Here is a 19,240-nt window from a genome sequence, read left to right as displayed (position 1 = left end):
CCGCTCAAAACACACAGATGCCTGCTGTTTGGCAGAGTCAGAACTGTTCGTCAGTTTGGGAGTGGCTCTATTCAATTTGTTTGTCTGCTCTCGCTCTCTGATCATACCTGTCCCACTTCTGTTGTCCCCTCTGCCTCCCCAGAACACCAACCTCAGCTCACAGGACCATGAGAACATCATTGTGGTGAGTTTAAAGGGGAATGGAAGCACTAGCTTCTAGAGCACCAGCTTCCTGTAACTGTAAATAGCCATGCTTTCTTTGTTCATATTATTACGTCAGTGACTGGACAGAAACAATTTTGTAGTTCAGCAATGGCGAAGTTTAGTGAAAGTGACCTGTTCGACAGGTAAAACCTGGTCAAACTGCTGAGACTGCACATTTTTTTGCCTATTATTACAGCTCAGAAGGCGTGTCGAGCAGGTTAGAAATAGGCCCCTGGATAGCAGCTTTGATGATGACCAGCTACTCCGTTGCAGCGGCACCCACTGGTGTTCGTGTGGATGCTGTCAGATTATGCCCACTTACTTATTGTAATGGTGTATTCATCTGGATGTGTTTGTGTCCATACCCCCATGGACCCTGGCCACTTGAATCATAGGATGATTGCATTATTAAACTGTTGCAGCACACTAGGTATAGTTAAATCTACACTTGTTGCATACGAACAGCTGCTCACCTTATTTACCTGTCTTGAGGCGAATTGAGAGCTAAGATAATACAGCCCTAGAGGATAATAGGGACAGCTGTGTACTTTTAAGTTGACTTCTGCACTAACTCTTGGGAATTATACTAGGATAGCAGAGTTTATTGGCCCATGACGGGTTGCTGGAAAAGGGCCATTGTAAATACAAGATAGCATGGCTGGGGAAATTGTGAAGTTGTATTGATCAGTCCTGTCTCTGATATCTCTGTGTGTCCCTAGGCCATTGCTCCTCTCCTGGAAAAGAACCACCCTCCACCGGACCTGTGTGAGTTCTTCTGCAAGGTAAAGATGGGTTCCAAACATTTCACCTCAACCTGTTGTCAAAATCATATCTCATAACTGTCTTGGCCCTTAGTTAGTGCTAGTGGTAATCTCACTACTCAGCTTGAAATGCCTCCACCCGCCCCATAGAATTGCTAGCTTTTCGGGGGCGTAGCTGGCTGAAGGGCCCTACACCCTATGCAAACAGAGCGACGGAGCGTAGTTTGCATGAAGTGTGTAGAGGCCTTTAGGCATTGTCAAGAGGGCGGTCTTGTGTGTTTTTGCGAGACAGAGGATCCGAGATCTAGGCCCGGTAGGACTTGAGGAATCAAACACACTGACGTCCCTCACCCTAGGGCCATTGTTGGAGCAGAAGATTTCAACTCTTTACAACCATGGCGATCATTAACAGCACAGTTAGTTTTTCGGGCCTAGTTAATAGAACATTTAGACGGCTGAGATGGAAACGGCGTTTCGATACAATTTTATAAATGCCGACAGATCATTTGTTAGTCTGATATTGTGTTATCTTTTTATGCCAGTAAAATCAATTATGCGAGAAATGGCGGTCGAAACCCCTGTATGTGCAAATATTGATATAATAACCATCATATCGAAGTAAAATTCGAGTCACGCGATGACATGGAGTGTGTGGTCCTCCCAGTACGACTTGGGAAACCATGCAGTTTATTAGGTTATAGATTAAAACTTATAATGAACTCCCACCACTGGTGGGAAAATGTACATATTTTGTTTATGCGGATTTTAGAATATTGACATGAAAATCTGTCACAAATTGGATGGACTACTACTACGATCTAGCTACTGTTAAATGGTGTTTGTGCGTTTGTGCAGCACTGTCGGGAGCGTCCGCGGTCGATGGTTGTGATTGAAGTGTTCACCCCTGTGGTCCAGAGAATCCTAAAACACAACATGGTGAGCTGAGTTTTCCATCTTATTTCCTGTCAAGGGTCACGCTCAGTTTGTTTATGTCTGTTTTCTTCTGTGGTCATATATTGGAGTGAGTCAAAGCTCACTATACTGCCTCTTGTCCTCTCTATCCCCATGTTTATTTCTCTGCCTCCTCTCTCTGTCAGGACTTTGGGAAATGCCCCAGACTGCGTCTCTTCACTCAAGAGTACATCTTAGCTCTAAATGAGCTCAACGCTGGGATGGAGGTCGTAAAGAAATTCATTCACAGGTGAGTCAGTGACAACATGTTTTTAGGACTGGAATTTTCTCTACCAACCCAAAACTCAGGACCTAGATATATCAACAGTGCCCCCTTGTTTATTTTGTGTTTTCTCCACGTTCGATGGAGGGTGTTTAGGGTATTGAATGCTAATTGTGTGTGTGGCTGTGTTTCAGCATGCATGGTCCCTCCGGGCAATGCCCTCACCCCCGCGTCCTGCCCAACCTGGTGGCAGTGTGCCTGGCTGCCATCTACTCCTGCTACGAGGAGTTAATCAACAGGTGAGTCATGTAGTGTTCTGTAGAACCACCACACAGACTAGATTCAATGGCCAAATAAACCTCCCAGGTTAGCGTAGGCTATTCTCCTCTCCTTTAAACATTTTAAATGAGATGTTGACTTGAGTAATGAGTCATCTAATTGGTTTTCATAACATCATCACCCTGAGCCACTGGGTCCTCAGCCGCCGTGAGAGGACATTTGCTAAATTTCCGTGACATTGTCACCCCAGAGAATCATTGCTCGGATACATGGCTCTCCTCACTCTCCCTCTAAATACACAGGGGTTGTAACAGAGACATACAACCCCAACAGAATGACATGCATTCTTACTATGGACCTCAATGTTGTAGTCTTGAAATTATTATTCAATGTGTGATACAGTGACTTTCTCCATTCCTCTCTTACACAATATTGCCCCCTCTCCATCAATATCTCTCTCTCCTCTTGCGCCCTCACCATCAATATCTCTCTCTCCTCTTGCCCACTCTCTCGCTGTCTAGCCGGGACAACTCCCCAAGTCTGAAGGAGATCAGGAACGGCTGCCAGCAACAGAATGAGCGTAAACCCCCCCTGCCCCTACGCCTACTGCGCCCAGAGCCCCCCACACCTCCACCAACATCCCTGCTGCCCCTCTCCCCTCCCCCCTCAGCTCCCCTCTCCCCTTCTCCCACACTGCCCCTCTCTCCCCCGCCCTCCATCGTCAACTCCAGTGAGATCCTGGTGGAGTTGGAACGTAACAACACTGCCAACGCCAGGCGGAAGGGCCCAGGGGGAGGCGACAGTGAGCCCAACCTGATCGACTGTCTGCTGGTCAGCCCCGCCCTCAACGCCCTGTCAATCCAGCTGCCTGCCCAGGCCGACCGTGTGTTGGGCTGCTTCGCACTCATCCTCAAAATGCTGTGAGTTACCACTACTGTTACTTAGGGCTGTAACGATACCAGTATCGCAATACTTTTTCCTTGGAAAAAATGAAAACACAAAGCAGAACAAACTCTTTGGTCCTTTAAAAACCTGCTGTATGTAAAATATGGAAAATAAATAAATGTGACTCTGTTTCCAACATCAGGGCTGTTTTTCTAAAGAAGTTAAATCTGCTTCATGTTTTGTTTCCTTGCCTGATATTAACGAGTATCGTATCGTCTCGGCCCTGTAATGCCTCTCCCTTACTGCCTGCCTTACTATGTCTGTGTGTGTCTAAGGGGGCTTTCACACCAAGTTTGGTTTAAGCAGGGTTTTATTCTTACTCTGGTACTTTTACCCACTACATTCGGTTTGTTTGGACAGAACACAATCTGCACTCGGGTGACAACACTGTGGTTTGTTCAAATAGGGTGGTCTCGATCCCATTCCATTCATACTGTGGTGCAGTTCGCTGCAGGTGAAAACGCAGTCTGGTCAAAACACAGGAAAATAATCAGAGGTGCGCAGTATTATCGGTTGTTTGACTGCAAGCTTTTGATTAAATGCATGCAATATTGTAACTTGATATCTCTGAAACGTTTTGTGTGTAGCGGTGTGCATTTATGAGCGCATCTGATGCAGAGTCATGTCTCCTTTGTTTGCTGCATGTCTCAGTTTCCTCACACATGTTACAAAGCGGATGTAATATGAAGGTTGGGGCCAATGTTCCCTCTAAGCTGCGCGCGGGCATGCAGCTCCCTCAGGACTGCCAAGCAGAAGTATCAGACCGCGCAGAGAAGTGCGAGATTGAACTTCTCATCTTTATAGTTTTCCCTTTAGTTAACACTATCAACGTTTCCCTTTGTGTGACTTGTGATCGAATCAACTCAATATTAGGCACATATCGAAACAAAACAAACTAAGCAAAATATTTTCTTGTCGGCAGAGTGCATTGGAGTAGGATTCTATTGCATTGACAGGCACTAATCAGGCCTATACTCTACACAGACTGGTGCACCATAACCAATCAGAGCTGCAGTATACCTATAAGCAAATAGACCATTGCCATATATGGATCTGTGCCATTCACTTTGAACTGGACTGTGTTTACAGCATGACTGGTAGCGAGTAGATGCACTTGTTTTGAGATCAAAGCAAGAGCTGCATGTAGCCAGGTGTGTACATTTCTTCCTATTCTTTCCTAATAAGTGAGTTATTAGCCCAGTTATGGCTCATTTCTAGTCAGCAATGAGGGAGTGATTGCTTCCTACAAGAGCACAAAACATGTACATTACTAGATATCTTTGAAAAGCGAGTCAGGTAAAGAGCATTTTTTTCTGTCTGAAAGGGGCATTGTTGTATTTTGAGACAGTAGCCAATGGGCAGAGAGTAGCATAATGTGTATGATTCTCTGTTATAATTTTATGGGAATAATTAATTACATTTTGTAAACTGGTTTCTTGCATCAAACAACAACATTTTCAGTCACCTCATTTGTCTGAAGGACAGGTTAATGTCAATCCCTACATGTTTTTTTCTTAAGTCTCATTGAATGTAGTCCTACATTGAACACCACACATTGGCTGCTACTGTAGGCTAAATGGTAGAACATCTATTTCCATGTTAAAATGTTATGGGATGCATTTTCTCCATTGTCTTTTATGATAGGCCTACAGTGCCTTCGGGAAATATTCAGACCCCTTGACTTTTACACATTTTGTTACGTTACAGCCTTATTCTAAATGGATTTAAAAAATACAATCCTCAGCAATCTACACACTAACCCATAATGACAAATTGAAAGCAGGTTTTTAATTTTTTTGCAAATGTATGAAATATAAAAGGCAGAAATACCTTATTTACATAATTATTCAAACCTTTTGCTATAGGACTCGAAATTTAGCTCCGATGCATCCTGTTTCCATTGATCATCCTTGAGATGTTTTTACAACTTGATTGGAGTCCACCTGTGATAAATTCAATTGATTGGACATGATTTGGAAAGGCAAACTCCTGTCTATATAAAGTCCCACAGTTGACGGTGCATGTCTGAGCAAAAACCAAGCCGTGGGGTTGAAGGAATTGTCCATAGAGCTCCGAGACAGGATTTTGTCGAGGCACAGATCTGGAGAAGGGTACCAAAGCATTGAAGGTCCCCAGGAACACAGTGGCCTCCATCATTCTTAAATAGAAGAAGTTCCTAGAGCTGTCCGCCTGGCCAAACTGAGCATTTGGGGGAGAAGAGCCTTGGTCAGGGAGGTGACCAAGAACCCGATGGTGACTCTGACAGAGCTCCTCTGAACAGATGGGAGAACATTCCAGAAGGCACTTAAGACTTGCAGACCATTTTCCTGCAATTGTACACATTTCTCCAAGGAGCCAAGACATTTTTGCCATTTTAAAGCTGATTTCCTACAACTCTATGTAGAGTCCCTTTAGAAAGTATTCATACCCCTTGACTTACTCAACATTTTGTTTTACAGCTATTGTGTGCCGCCCTATGGGACTACCAATCACAGCCGGTTGTGATACAGCCTGGATTCGAACCAGGGTGTCTGTAGTGACGTCTCTAGCACTGAGATGTAGTGCCTTAGACCACTGCGCCACTCGGGAGCCCCAAAAAAACCTGGAATGAGTGGCTGTGGCCAAACTTTTGACTGGTATTGTAGGCCCATTATCTTCCCTACATCATTTAAAAGACTAAAAGAGATAAAATGCTTTCAGTGTCACTTTTTGATCCCGATAATGTATTTAATTAATATACATGTATACAGTTTATTACAGAAACGCATGTCATACACAAACAAAACATACAGCAAATGCATCCAATCAATTTGTAGAGTAACAAACTTAACGTAGTCATTGAGTGCTATGAATATGGGACCAAATACATAACTTTTTAATACTTTAATCCGCAAGTGAATTTGTCCCAATACTTTTTCTCCCCTAATATGGATGTACAATAAGTGCTGTAATTTCTTAACAATTCACCCGATATGGATGGAAATACGTTCAAATTAAAGCTGACAGTCTGCAATTTACCGTTATAGTCATTGTTTGATTTCAAATCAAAAGTTAAGTATAGAGCCAAAAAAGAGAAGGCTTCACTGTCCCAATAATTATGGAGGGCACTGTATATATAAATATATATTTATTTTTTTTGTCTCTATTTTTTCACTGTTATGAGAGAGAATATTTGGCCCAAAGAAAATGCACAGGCCCTGCCCGTCCAAGGATTTCAATGTCAGAAAAATCCCTGCAAACAAAATTTTGTGAAAAAGCCCTAAGTGTAAACAAGAATGACTATGTGGTGCTGTCTGTGTGGGCTGTGCTGAGCAGCTGGACACAGCTGCTGACTCTGTCCTACTGAGGAAGAATTCAAAAAGAGGGAGGGCTGCTTAGTGTGTCTCTCTGAATGGATGGATGACATGGATGTGACGCTGTCGAGCAAGATGTTATATTCTGTGTGTGGGAAAGGGGGAATGAACTAAATAGTGTGTCTGTAACAATGACACTGTTACTTAACAGACATGAATCTGATCCTCGTACCATTTGAATTAATGGATTTTTTGGCATCATGGGACTATACTCAGGTTACCTCTTGTGATTCCCTTGGTGACCAGCCCTTTGCTCTCATTCTGTGTACCTCTTTCTATCATTCACTTTCTCTCTCCAACCATTCAGGTCTGACTACGATGACTGGAGACCAGCCCTGGCCAGTCTGCTGCAGCCCATCCCCTTCCCCAAAGAGTAAGTATACTGCCCTTAAAGCATTAGACATCTCACTAAATTCTTCAGTCATACAGAAGCTATAGTTAAATCCAAACTGGTTCTCTAGCAGATTAATAAGAATTGCTGACCCCATGTTCAACCATGGCCTTTTTCCCTTCATTCAGATTACAACCATTCACTTTCAGTTATTTGAAAATGAAATCATCTCTACAATATAGCTATTTTTAAAACCAGAAAGTTGGTTGCAATTTCAGTTTAACCAGAAAAGACAGAACAAATATTACAGTTAAACTCAAATATACTAATTGATAAAATGAAAAGTATAATCTTTGTAAATGATGTCATAATTATGTATCACACATGCAGCTAGCAAAATAATATGTACATGTCTGCTCTTTCCAAAATTACAACCAACTAATTGCAGCATTACTGCAAACATTGAAGAGGCAAGTGGAAGTAGGAGAAAGTAAGGAACTTGTCTGTTGGTCCAGCATTAAAGACTAAAATTGGTTGAAGAAAATTGTAATGAATAAAAAAGTATACCAGTTTAATTTAAGGACCCCAAAATTGACAGCTGTGCCATACAGATGCCAAAATAGTTGGGAAGAGATTGTCGATGTACTGACTCCATTGCACATGGTTTATGAACTGATACCCAGTTTAATTTAAATTATTATACAGAATTCTTGCAACCAATATAATGTTATATACACTACATGGCTAAAAGTATGACACCAGCTCGTTGAATATCTCATACCAAAATCTTGGGCATTAATATGAAGTTGGTCCCCCCTTTGCTGGTATAACAGCCTCCACTCTTCTGGAAAGGCTTTCCACTAGATGTTGGAACGTTGCTGCAGGGACTTGCTTCGGTTCAGACACAAGCGTTAGTGAGGTCGGGCGCAGATATTGGCCAATTAGGTCTGGTTCGCAGTAGGCGTCACAATTCATCCCAAAGGTGTTTGTTGAGGTCAGCGATATCGATATGGCCGACGCTCTCCGCTGGTTCCAATAAGATATGCTACTGTTTGCTTAATTGAGAGTTGACCATTTTGATAACTGGAAACCAATTTAGTCTTTTCTTTGTTTTCTCATTTCATTAATAGCCATTGCTTTCTAAGCTGTTTTTCCTACGATTGTATTTTTAAATATTGTGATTTGCCTAGGCCTATTTAACTGTTTTCCACTGACCGCTGCAACACAACAATCAGTTATCTGGTAGGCTCGTTTTAAAACATGCTAATGATCTTCTTTGGTGTAGGATTTTTCATTTGTATTTTTATGTATATGCACAAGTCATTTTATATAGCAATTTTTTAAAACTTTCTGTGAAGCTTAACTTCCCCAAGCCTATCGCCTATGTTGACATCAATGTGAAAGTAACCGGTGAATAAACAGCTGGCCATGAGACTTCCAAGGCCTAGTTCAAATGCCAACATTAAATTCAGAGCCATCGGCGCACTGCCTTAACGGCAGACCGGCAAAGCAAACTGTCTGACACAGTTTCTGCGTTCTACTTTCTTAGTGAGAGAAAAGCATGTAGGCTGGCAGCTTCTCAGAGCGACACTCCGCATGGTCCTAAAGGCAGCTCACAATACGCTTAACTGTCATTGCATTTTAATTGTGATTGGAATGATTTTAGTCAACAATTTTTATAGCCTACTTCTTTTTTTCAATGGCCTTTTACATTTTTGGTCTTGAGCTAGGGTATAGCGATTGCCCCTGAATTGTACAACAAAACTTATTTAGATAAAAAATTCTACACAGTATATATTGTGAATCGCCCATAAGTTCGCCCTCACCCACGGCTGGGACTGTGGGTGAGGGCCTCTCTGAGGTGTAGGATCCTGGGATTGGTGTTGACGTGGGTGTGCTGCTGAGGGGCCCTGCTGGGGGATGGGATGGGCTCCGGGCTTGCTGCTGTAATTGGCTCCTCAGCCCTGGCCCTCATTACCAGTCACCTAAAGAGGACTGTTGTTGTCACAGCCGGGAGACTCACCTGCGCACCAGAGCCTAATCTAAGCATTCAGGCGTCGTTAGAAAGGGCAAAACACTCCGACACAACTCCCAGAATGAATGAGTCAGACAGAACCCCCACACACACCCTAAGAGCTTCACATGGACATGTATTTATTTGTGTGTTTTGAAGATACGTTCAAACCAACAACAAAACGGTCTGTATTTCCTATGCAATCCAGCAGCAGCTGCTGTTCAATACCTTACTGCATGTTTGAGTGTAAACATGGTAGAAGTGTTTAAATGTGTTATTTTCCATTTCATCATGATTAGTGTATTACATGTTTTAATGATTATTCTTACTTCTCTCCTCTTTAGGGCCCTTGCACATGCCAAGTTCACAAAGTAAGTATCTACAGCCATGCTGTTTATTTAACGAATGTTACATTCAGTTACCGTCCAGATGAATCTGTAAGGAAAGCTTGAGGATTGTGTCTGACCTGTCTGTTTGTTTGAACAGAGAGCTGAAATATGTTATTCAGAGGTTTGCAGAAGACCCCAGACAGGAAGTGAGTGTGGCTCTATTAATCACTGTTTCACACTTGCTCTGTGCTAGGTTGGGGTGTGTGGTACTCATGGTTGTGTGCTTGTTGCAGGTCCACTCCTGTCTGCTCAGTGTGCGCTCTGGAAAGGACGGTTGGTTCCAGCTCTACAGTCCAGGGGGTGTGGCCTGTGATGATGATGGGGAGCTCTTTGCCAGTATGGTGAGTGTTTGGTGTTCTTACCCTAATAATCCTAACCCTCATGCCACCTTCTGTTCTAATTGGCTGGACTTGACCTTTGATCCTCTCCTCCAGGTCCACATCCTTATGGGTTCCTGCTACAAAACGAAGAAGTTCCTCCTGTCCCTGGCTGAAAACAAGCTTGGACCCTGCATGCTCCTGGCTCTGCGTGGGAACCAAACCATGGTTGAGGTGTGTGTGTGCACCCGTAGCACAGAGCTGACCGGTTTTTATTAGTGTGTGAGTGTGTGGCAGAGAGGTATAAGTGTACAGGAAGGAGAAGTGACCCAAGTGTGTGTGTTTCAGATCCTGTGTCTGATGCTGGAGTACAACATCATGGAGAACAAGGACACCCAGCTGCAGATCATCTCCACCCTGGAGAGCACTCCGGTGGGCCTTCACATGTACGAGCAGCTGTGTGACAGGCAGAGGGAGCTCAAAGAGCTGGTGAGTTACTACTGTAAACCAACAAAGGCTCAAACACCACACGCTCAACCTCGCACCGCATTCACAATTATTCTGCAATGTTTCCGCAAAATAAACTAGATATCTGGTTCATCAGAGGACAGCTGTGATACAGTGCCTTTCGAAAGTATTCGGCCCCCTTGAACTTTGCAACCTTTTGCCACATTTCAGGTTTCAAACATAAAGATATAAAACTGTATTTTTTTGTGAAGAATCAACAACAAGTGGGACACAATCATGAAGTGGAACGACATTTATTGGATATTTCAAACTTTTTTAACAAATCAAAAACTGAAAAATTGGGCGTGCAAAATTATTCAGCCCCCTTAAGTTAATATTTTGTAGCGCCACCTTCTGCTGCGATTACAGCTGTAAGTCGCTTGGGGTATGTTTCTATCAGTTTTGCACATCGAGAGACTGGAATTTTTACCCATTCCTCCTTGCAAAACAGCTCGAGCTCAGTGAGGTTGGATGGAGAGCATTTGTGAACAGCAGTCTTCAGTTCTTTCCACAGATTCTCGATTGGATTCAGGTCTGGACTTTGACTTGACCATTCTAACACCTGGATATGTTTATTTTTTAACCATTCCAATGTAGATTTTGCTTTATGTTTTGGATCATTGTCTTGTTGGAAGATAAATCTCCGTCCCAGTCTCAGGTCTTTTGCAGACTCCATCAGGTTTTCTTCCAGAATGGTCCTGTATTTGGCTCCATCCATCTTCCCATCAATTTTAACCATCTTCCCTGTCCCTGCTGAAGAAAAACAGGCCCAAACCATGATGCTGCCACCACCATGTTTGACAGTGGAGATGGTGTGTTCAGGGTGATGAGCTGTGTTGCTTTTACGCCAAACATAACGTTTTGCATTGTTGCCAAAAAGTTCAATTTTGGTTTCATCTGACCAGAGCACCTTTTTCCACATGTTTGGTGTGTCTCCCAGGTGGCTTGTGGCAAACTTTAAACGACACTTTTTATGGATATCTTTAAGAAATGGCTTTCTTCTTGCCACTCTTCCATAAAGGCCAGATTTGTGCAATATACAACTGATTGTTGTCCTATGGACAGAGTCTCCCACCTCAGCTGTAGATCTCTGCAGTTCATCCAGAGTGATCATGGGCCTCTTGGCTGCATCTCTGATCAGTCTTCTCCTTGTATGAGCTGAAAGTTTAGAGGAACGGCCAGGTCTTGGTAGATTTGCAGTGGTCTGATACTCCTTCCATTTTAATATTATCGCTTGCACAGTTCTCCTTGGGATGTTTAAAGCTTGGGAAATCTTTTTGTATCCAAATCCGGCTTTAAACTTCTTCACAACAGTATCTCGGACCTGCCTGGTGTGTTCCTTGTTCTTCATGATGCTCTCTGCGCTTTTAACGGACCTCTGAGACTATCACAGTGCAGGTGCATTTATACGGAGACTTGATTACACACAGGTGGATTGTATTTATCATCATTAGTCATTTATGTCAACATTGGATCATTCAGAAATCCTCACTGAACTTCTGGAGAGAGTTTGCTGCACTGAAAGTAAAGGGGCTGAATAATTTTGCACGCCCAATTTTTCAGTTTTTGATTTGTTAAAAAAGTTTGAAATATCCAATAAATGTCGTTCCACTTCATGATTGTGTCCCACTTGTTGTTGATTCTTCACAAAAAAATACAGTTTATATCTTTATGTTTAAAGCCTGAAATGTGGCAAAAGGTCGCAAAGTTCAAGGAGGCCGAATACTTTCGAAAGGCACTGTATCTGCTCAGTTAAAACTGTTACTACTCTACACTGTCGACACAGCTAGAGATATCTATTCATTCTTCTGTGTTACCTAATCTTTCTCTGTTGTTACTTCATGGAAATATTAACCCTTTATCTAATTTAAAAGACCTCATATATTTCATTGGTGGCACATTGTTCAGACACCACCTGCTGTCTGAATGAGGAACTGCAATGCCTGCTGTAATCAGTCAACATTTTTGTTTCCCTTTCTCCCTCAGCAAAGAAAAGGGGGCCCAACCCGACTTACTCTGCCCTCCAAGTCTACGGTGAGATTGGCTTTTATTGTGCTACTCCCATTCCCTTAAAGGTTCTTTGTTTTTCTTTCATATGAACATATGAATAACTAAATGTTCAAATGTTGTAGGATTTGGTTTCTTTTTTCTTCATGTCTCCCAGACCCTCCGTCTCAATTAAACTCAAACAGCTTTATTATGTCTCTCACTGCCTCTGTGTCTGACCATGTCTTTCTGTCTCTCTGTAGGATGCAGACCTTGCAAGGCTACTGAGCTCTGGCTCCTTTGGGAACCTGGAGAACCTGAGTCTTGCCTTTACCAACGTCACCAGTGCCTGTGCTGAACAGCTCATCAAGCTGCCCTCTCTCAAACAGCTCAACCTGTGGTCCACCCAGGTCAGAACACACACTCACAATCGCAAGTATTCACACACACGTACATTGAACAAAAATATAATAATAATAATAATAATAATAATATAAACTGCAACAATTTCAAAGATTTGACTGTGTTGCAGTTCATACAAGTAAATCAATCAATTGAAATAAATGCATTAGGCCCTAATCTATGGATTTCACATGACTGGGAATAGAGATATGCATCTGTTGGTCACAGATACCTTAAAAAAAAAATAGTAGGGGTGTGGATCAGAAAACCAGTCAGTATCTGGTGTGACCACCATTTGCCTTATACAGTGCGACACATCTCCATCTCCCCAGTAGAATATTGTCCCACTCCTCTTCAATAGCTGTGCAAAGTTGCTGTATATTGGTGGGGAACTGGAACACGCTGTCGTACACTTCGATCCAGAGCATCCCTAACATGCTCAATGGGTGATATGTCTGGTGATATGCAGGCCATGGAAGAACTGGGTCATTTTCAGCTTCCAGGAATTGTGTACAGATCCTTGCGACATGGGGCCGTGCATTATCATGCTGAAACATGAGGGGATGGCAGGCGGATGAATGTCACGACAATCAGGTCCTGTCATGGTATCTGTGCATTCAAATTGCCATCAATAAAATGCAATTGTGTTTGTTGTCTGTAGCTTGTGCCTGCCCATACCATAACCCCACCGCCACCATGGGGCACTATGTTGACATCAGCAAACTGCTAACCCACATGACGCCATACACGCCCGGTACAGTTAAAACCGGGATTCATCCGTTAAGAGCACACTTGTCCAGCGTGCCAGGGACCATCGAATATGAGTATTTGCTCACTGAAGTCTGTTACGATGTCGAACTGCAGTCAGTGAGGACCGCAAACACTCAGATGAGCTTCCCTGAGATGGTTTCTGACAGTTTGTGCAGAAATTCTTTGGTTGTGCAAACCCACAGTTTCATCAGCTGTCTGGGTGGCTGGTCTCAGACGATCCCTCAGTTAAATCAGCTTCTTGATATGCCACACCTGTCAGGTGGATGGATTATCTTGGCAAAGGAGAAATGCTCACTAACAGGGATGTAAACAAATTTGTGTTTTTAATCTTTTTTGCATATCTTATTTCAGCTCATGAAACATGGAACCAACACTTTACATGTTGCGTTTATATTTTTGTTCAGTTTATATTTAACATTTTAGCCATTTAGCAGACGCTCTTATCCAGAGTGACTTTCAGGAGCAATTATGATTGTGTGCCTTGCTCAAGGACACATCGGCAGATTTTTCACCCTGTCTGCTCAAGGATTCGAACCAGCGACCTTTCGGTTACTGGCCCAACGCTCTAACCGCTAGGCTACCTGCCACCCTACACACACACTGGTATTAGCACACTCACACACACACACATTTAGTTGTGATTTGAATTGGATAAGTAATACTGTGCAAGACATTCTTCCTTTTTGTCCTTCCTTCAGTTTGGAGATACAGGATTGCGGTTGCTGTCTGAACACTTGGCGTGTCTGCAGGTGTTGAATCTGTGTGAGACACCCGTGACTGATGCCGGCCTGCTGTCCCTCAGCTGTAAGAACTTGTCTCAATCATTTAACTATATACTTCTCACATACCGTATACTTCTGGCCTGCCACACGACCTCATGCATTCAGTATAGATCAGGCTTCCTACACAATATCCTAACTCTATATACACTGAATGCACAAAACATTAGGAACATTAACTCTTTCCATGACATAAACTGACCAGGTGAATCCAGGTGAAAGCTATGATCCCTTATTGAGGTCAACTGCTAAATTCACTTCAGTCAGTGTAGATGAAGGGGTGGAGACCTGTTAATGAAGGATTTTTTGGGGCCTTCGAGACAATTGAGACATGGATTGCGTATGTGTGCCATTCAGAGGGTGAATGGTCAAAAAAACAAAAGATGCCTTTGAATGGGGTATGGTAGTAGGTGCCAGGCACACCGTTTTTTGTCTAGAACTGTTATGCTGCTGGGTTTTTCACGCATAACAGTTTCCCGTGTGTATCAAGAATGGTCCACCACCCAAAGGACATATACCCAACTTAACACAATTGTGGTAATCATTGGAGTCAACGTGGGCCAACATCCCTGTGGAACGTTTCAACACCTTGTAGAGTCCATGCTTTGACAAATTGAGGATGTTCTGAGGGCAAAAGGGGGGTGCAACTCAATATTAGGAAGCAGTTCCTAATATTTTGTAGACTCAGTGTCTGAACTCAGTGACTTATTTATGCGTGTCTCTTCCAGCCATGAAGAGCCTGTGCAGTTTGAACATGAACAGCACCAAGCTCACAGCAGACACATATGATGACTTAAAGGTAAGATGAACCTTCATTCCCTCTCTGACAAGAACATATTAGTATATCAACAAATATCACATTTGTTTTGGTCTCTTATCTTCTTTCTGTTCCTGTCAGGCAAAACTCCCCAATCTGAAGGAGGTGGATGTCCGCTACACCGAGGCCTGGTGAACACATCCTGTATGACATCACTAGAACACCAACTCCCACATCATCGGAACACATAGCCTCTCTTACATCAACAATAAGAGGATCCTCTCCCATCTCTAGATGAGGACACTTTTATCTGGAGATGACATCAAAACGCCACGACCTCTCTAGTAACATGTCCATGGAAAATTACTATCTTTCTAGTGACATCATCAAAATACAAGGACCTGTTCTTTCTTGTGAAATCAACATACAAGGACCTCCTTTTTAGTGACATCATCAAAATGCAAGGACCCACTTTCTTGTGACATAAGGGACCCTCTCTTGCTCTCATTCTCATGTGTTGTTGCTCACTCAGTCCCTGTCCACATCCTATTTGCCCTCAATAGACTCGTCATAGATTTCCTCTGTGTTGTGTCATATGTACACAGAACAAAGTTAACAAATGGTGGATCTTGCCCCTTTCCCCCCCTCTCCCTCTCCTGCTCTCTCTAAGGACCTTTGAGTTTAAATTACCTCTCTTCCCTCCATTTACTGGGAGCTATTCTACCCTTGTCTGATGAAGGCTGGATAACCAGGTCACATTCCAGTACATTTTTTTGATATTGCCTCTAGTCAATCCAAATGTAGCTTTAAAAGACTATTCAACTGTCATTTTGGTCTTGTTGTTTTGTTTGGGTTCTTTCAGGTTAAGAGTCGGGCCTTTCCAGTCCTTCATTGGGAATGAGGTGCTACCTCAAAAAAATAAAAGTTGCAAGACTGTGCCTAATGCCTTGTATAACACGTTCCCTCTCAATCAATTTTTATCAACTTGAATGAACGTATTTTTCCAGATATCCAGATATCTCTGCTTTTATATATATATATATATATATATATATATATATATATATATAAACAATATCACACACACACAGTACCAGGCAAAGGTTTGGACTCACCTACTCTTTCAAGGCTTTTTCTTTATTTTTACTATTGTCTACATTGTAGAGTAATGGTGAAGACATAAAAATGATGAAATAACACATATGGAATCATGTAGTAACCCCAATTTTTTTTTTTGATTTCTTCAAAGTAGCCACCCTTTGCCTTGATGACAGCTTTGCACAATCTTGGCACTCTCTCAACCAGCTTCACCTGGAATTATTTTCCAACAAGTCTTGAAGGAATTCCCACATATACTGAGCATTTGTTGGCTGCTTTTCGTTCACTCGGCAGTCCAACTCCTCCTAAACCATATCAATTGGGTTCAGGCCGGGTGATTGTGGAGGCCAGGTCATCTGATGCAGCACTGCCATCACTCTCCTTCTTGGTCAAATAGCCCTCACACAACCTGGAGGTGAGTTGCGTCGTTCTCCTGTTGTAAAACAAATGATACCCTATCCCATCTGGTTTGCAGTTAGTGGGGCTATCACTGAAGAATGCTGTGGTAGCCATGCTGGTTAAGTGTGCCTTGAATTCTAAATAAATCACTGACAGTGTCACCAGCAAAGCACCATCGCACCTCCTCCTCCATGCATCACGGTGGGAACCACACATGCGGAGATCATCTGTTCATCTACTCTGCGTCTCACAAAGACACGGCGGTTGCAACCACAAATCTCAAAATTGGTCTCATCAGACCAAGGGACAGATTTCCACCGGTCTAATGTCCGTTGCTCGTGTTTCTTGGCCCAAGCAAGTGTCTTCTTGTTGGTGTCCTTTAGTCGTGGTTTCTTTGTAGCAATTTGACCACGAAGGCCTGATTCATGCAGTCTCCTCTGAACAGTTGATGTTGAGATGTGTCTGTTACTTGAACTCTGCATTTATTTGGGCTGCAATTTCTGTGGTTGGTAACTCTAATTTGTCCTCTGCAGCAGAGGTAACTCTGGGTCTTCCTTTCCTGTGGCGGTCCTCATGAGAGCCAGTTTCATCACAGCGCTTGATGGTTTTTGCGACTGCTCTTGAAGAAACTTTCCAAGTTATTAATTCTCTGTATTGATTGACCTTCATATCTTAAAGTAATGATGGACTGTCTTTTCTCTTTGCTGACTTGCCATAATATGGACTTGGTCTATCTTCTGTATACCACCCCTACCTTGTCACAACACAACTGATTGGCTCAAACGTATTAAGAAGGAAAGAAATTCCACAAATGAACTTTTAACCAGGCACACCTGTTAATTGAAAGTTAATTGAAATTCCAGGTGACAACCTCATGAAGTTGGTTGAGAGAATGCCAAGCGTGTGCAAAGCTGTCAAGGTAAATGGTGGCTACTTTCAAGAATCTAAAAAATATTTTGATTTGTTTAACACTTTTTTGGTTACTACATAATTCCATATGTGTTATTTCATAGTGTTGATGTCTTCACTATTATTCTACAATGTAGAAAATAGTAAAAATAAAGAAAAACCTTTGAATGAGTAGGTGTGTCAACTTCTGACTGGTACTGTGTGTATGTATGTATGTATGTTTTATTTATATATATATATATATTCCCCGTTGACATTTCAGGAGCTCTGCTCTGCAGTTGCAACATCCATTTAAAGGAAAACATGTTTGTACATAACTCCCATATTTAATAGAATGGTTGTGCAGTAGGTGGTCTGAGACTGCCTTGTATTTATGATTTCTCTCTTCATATCCTGTTTTTCTGCCTCCCCTAATTTTGTCATATACCTTTTTTTCACTTTCTAGGCAATTTATCCATAATCCGGGTTGTGGCTTCAACAGAGGCCCCATGTACACCTTGCATCAACCTCTCAATGTTGCCTTTTTGGCATGATGGGGCATGTTTTTATAGAGATGAATATTAGACACTTTTTGCTAGTGGATGTAGATATACAGGCCATGGTCATCCTTAATGGGATAGGAATATTTTGTCATTGTCAGGAGTGAAGAGGCTCTGTAGAGACAACAGCATGGTGTGTAGATGACCCCGATTTTAAAAAAAAGGGCACATTAAATGCCCAAAGTGTCTAGACTAAGATTTTAATTCACAATTGTTTGCCATACTGTACTTCAAAAAAGAAACTATTGCATCAAACATCAGTACTGTCTGAAACGTGACATAACGGTGGATTCTGATGTGCTAATCATTCATTCACAGAACCACATTTCTCTCTACTCCCCATCAAGCATGGAGAGAGGGCACTGTTTGGAGCATCCTCACCCATGAAAGTCGTACATGTTTCTCGGTTAAAATGTTTTGCATTCAATCTTTATTTGAAATCCTAAGAACACTTTCTGTTTACATGGGCATACTGTGGACAAGTCCAATTTTCTAAACCACCTGTTTTGAATTGATTTGCCATATTGTTACCAATGAATGTTATTTCAGCATTCAGGTATGTGACTTTGCCCACACAAACAGCAGAACAGTGTTGTCCTCTGTGTCGCTTCTCTTCTGCTGTAGGTGGCTTTGATCAATCTGTCCCTTCTCTGTGCCCTTTCAGGGTGTCTTACACAATCAGATCGTTCTTTTGACTGCCCTACTCTGGTCCCATCCACTTCTTGTTTTTTTCAGAATTCTCTAGAATTCTGTTCAGTTTTGGCAGAACGTAAAGAACACAGAGTTGGACACCGTCCAATAAGAGTTCAATGCTATGTTTATTTTGAGTGCCATTACGGTTACTGGCACTACATTTCATTGTGTATTGGCATCTTTGGTCTGGCTTAGGACCTCATGCTGTCACTTCCTGTATAGTGTATGTATGTATGTATGTATGTGTGTGTGTGTGTGTGTGTGTGTGTGTGTATATATACACACACACACACACACACACACACACACACACACACACACACACACGTGTATATAATTTTCTGTCCCCCTCCCCTCTGTGCTTCTTAGTCTCCCTGTTAGGGAGGCTGTCATTGCCTTCATCTTAAGGTCATGTGCGTGTGGTCATTAACTTTTTATTTTCACACAAAGTGCACTGTAATCTGTCGTGTTTTCATGGTTAGTATCTTTTGATTTGTTTGTCAACTGTTTATTTGATTTGATCACATTATCAGTTTATTTGTCGCCTGACTTTTTTTTGGCATGTACATTTTGCATCAGGTGATGTTTTTTTATTTTGTAACTTTATTTTAAAGATTTGAATATGAAAAGGGT

General features: G+C 42.3%; 1 protein-coding gene across 1 annotated transcript in view; it reads left to right on the top strand.

Annotated features, from left to right (window-relative positions):
- Positions 1 to 16,025, top strand: part of LOC124000081 (c-Maf inducing protein) — a 42,632-nt gene extending 26,607 nt beyond the window's left edge. Inside the window, exons 5-21 of the mRNA XM_046306200.1 lie at positions 143 to 184; positions 924 to 986; positions 1,821 to 1,901; positions 2,063 to 2,166; positions 2,334 to 2,438; positions 2,940 to 3,338; positions 7,024 to 7,089; positions 9,406 to 9,432; positions 9,548 to 9,596; positions 9,684 to 9,791; positions 9,885 to 10,001; positions 10,116 to 10,256; positions 12,261 to 12,308; positions 12,524 to 12,670; positions 14,132 to 14,237; positions 14,941 to 15,011; positions 15,111 to 16,025. Of these exons, the coding sequence (XP_046162156.1) occupies positions 143 to 184; positions 924 to 986; positions 1,821 to 1,901; positions 2,063 to 2,166; positions 2,334 to 2,438; positions 2,940 to 3,338; positions 7,024 to 7,089; positions 9,406 to 9,432; positions 9,548 to 9,596; positions 9,684 to 9,791; positions 9,885 to 10,001; positions 10,116 to 10,256; positions 12,261 to 12,308; positions 12,524 to 12,670; positions 14,132 to 14,237; positions 14,941 to 15,011; positions 15,111 to 15,164 (1,728 nt within the window). The 3' untranslated portion in view covers positions 15,165 to 16,025. The remainder of the gene's footprint in view (positions 1 to 142; positions 185 to 923; positions 987 to 1,820; positions 1,902 to 2,062; positions 2,167 to 2,333; positions 2,439 to 2,939; positions 3,339 to 7,023; positions 7,090 to 9,405; positions 9,433 to 9,547; positions 9,597 to 9,683; positions 9,792 to 9,884; positions 10,002 to 10,115; positions 10,257 to 12,260; positions 12,309 to 12,523; positions 12,671 to 14,131; positions 14,238 to 14,940; positions 15,012 to 15,110) is intronic.
- The last annotated feature ends 3,215 nt before the right edge of the window (positions 16,026 to 19,240 follow it).

This window comes from Oncorhynchus gorbuscha, linkage group LG02 (assembly GCF_021184085.1).
Source record: "Oncorhynchus gorbuscha isolate QuinsamMale2020 ecotype Even-year linkage group LG02, OgorEven_v1.0, whole genome shotgun sequence".
NCBI lineage: Eukaryota > Metazoa > Chordata > Actinopteri > Salmoniformes > Salmonidae > Oncorhynchus > Oncorhynchus gorbuscha.
Note: the sequence above shows the minus strand (reverse complement) of the source record. Positions and strands in the feature narration are given on the sequence as shown.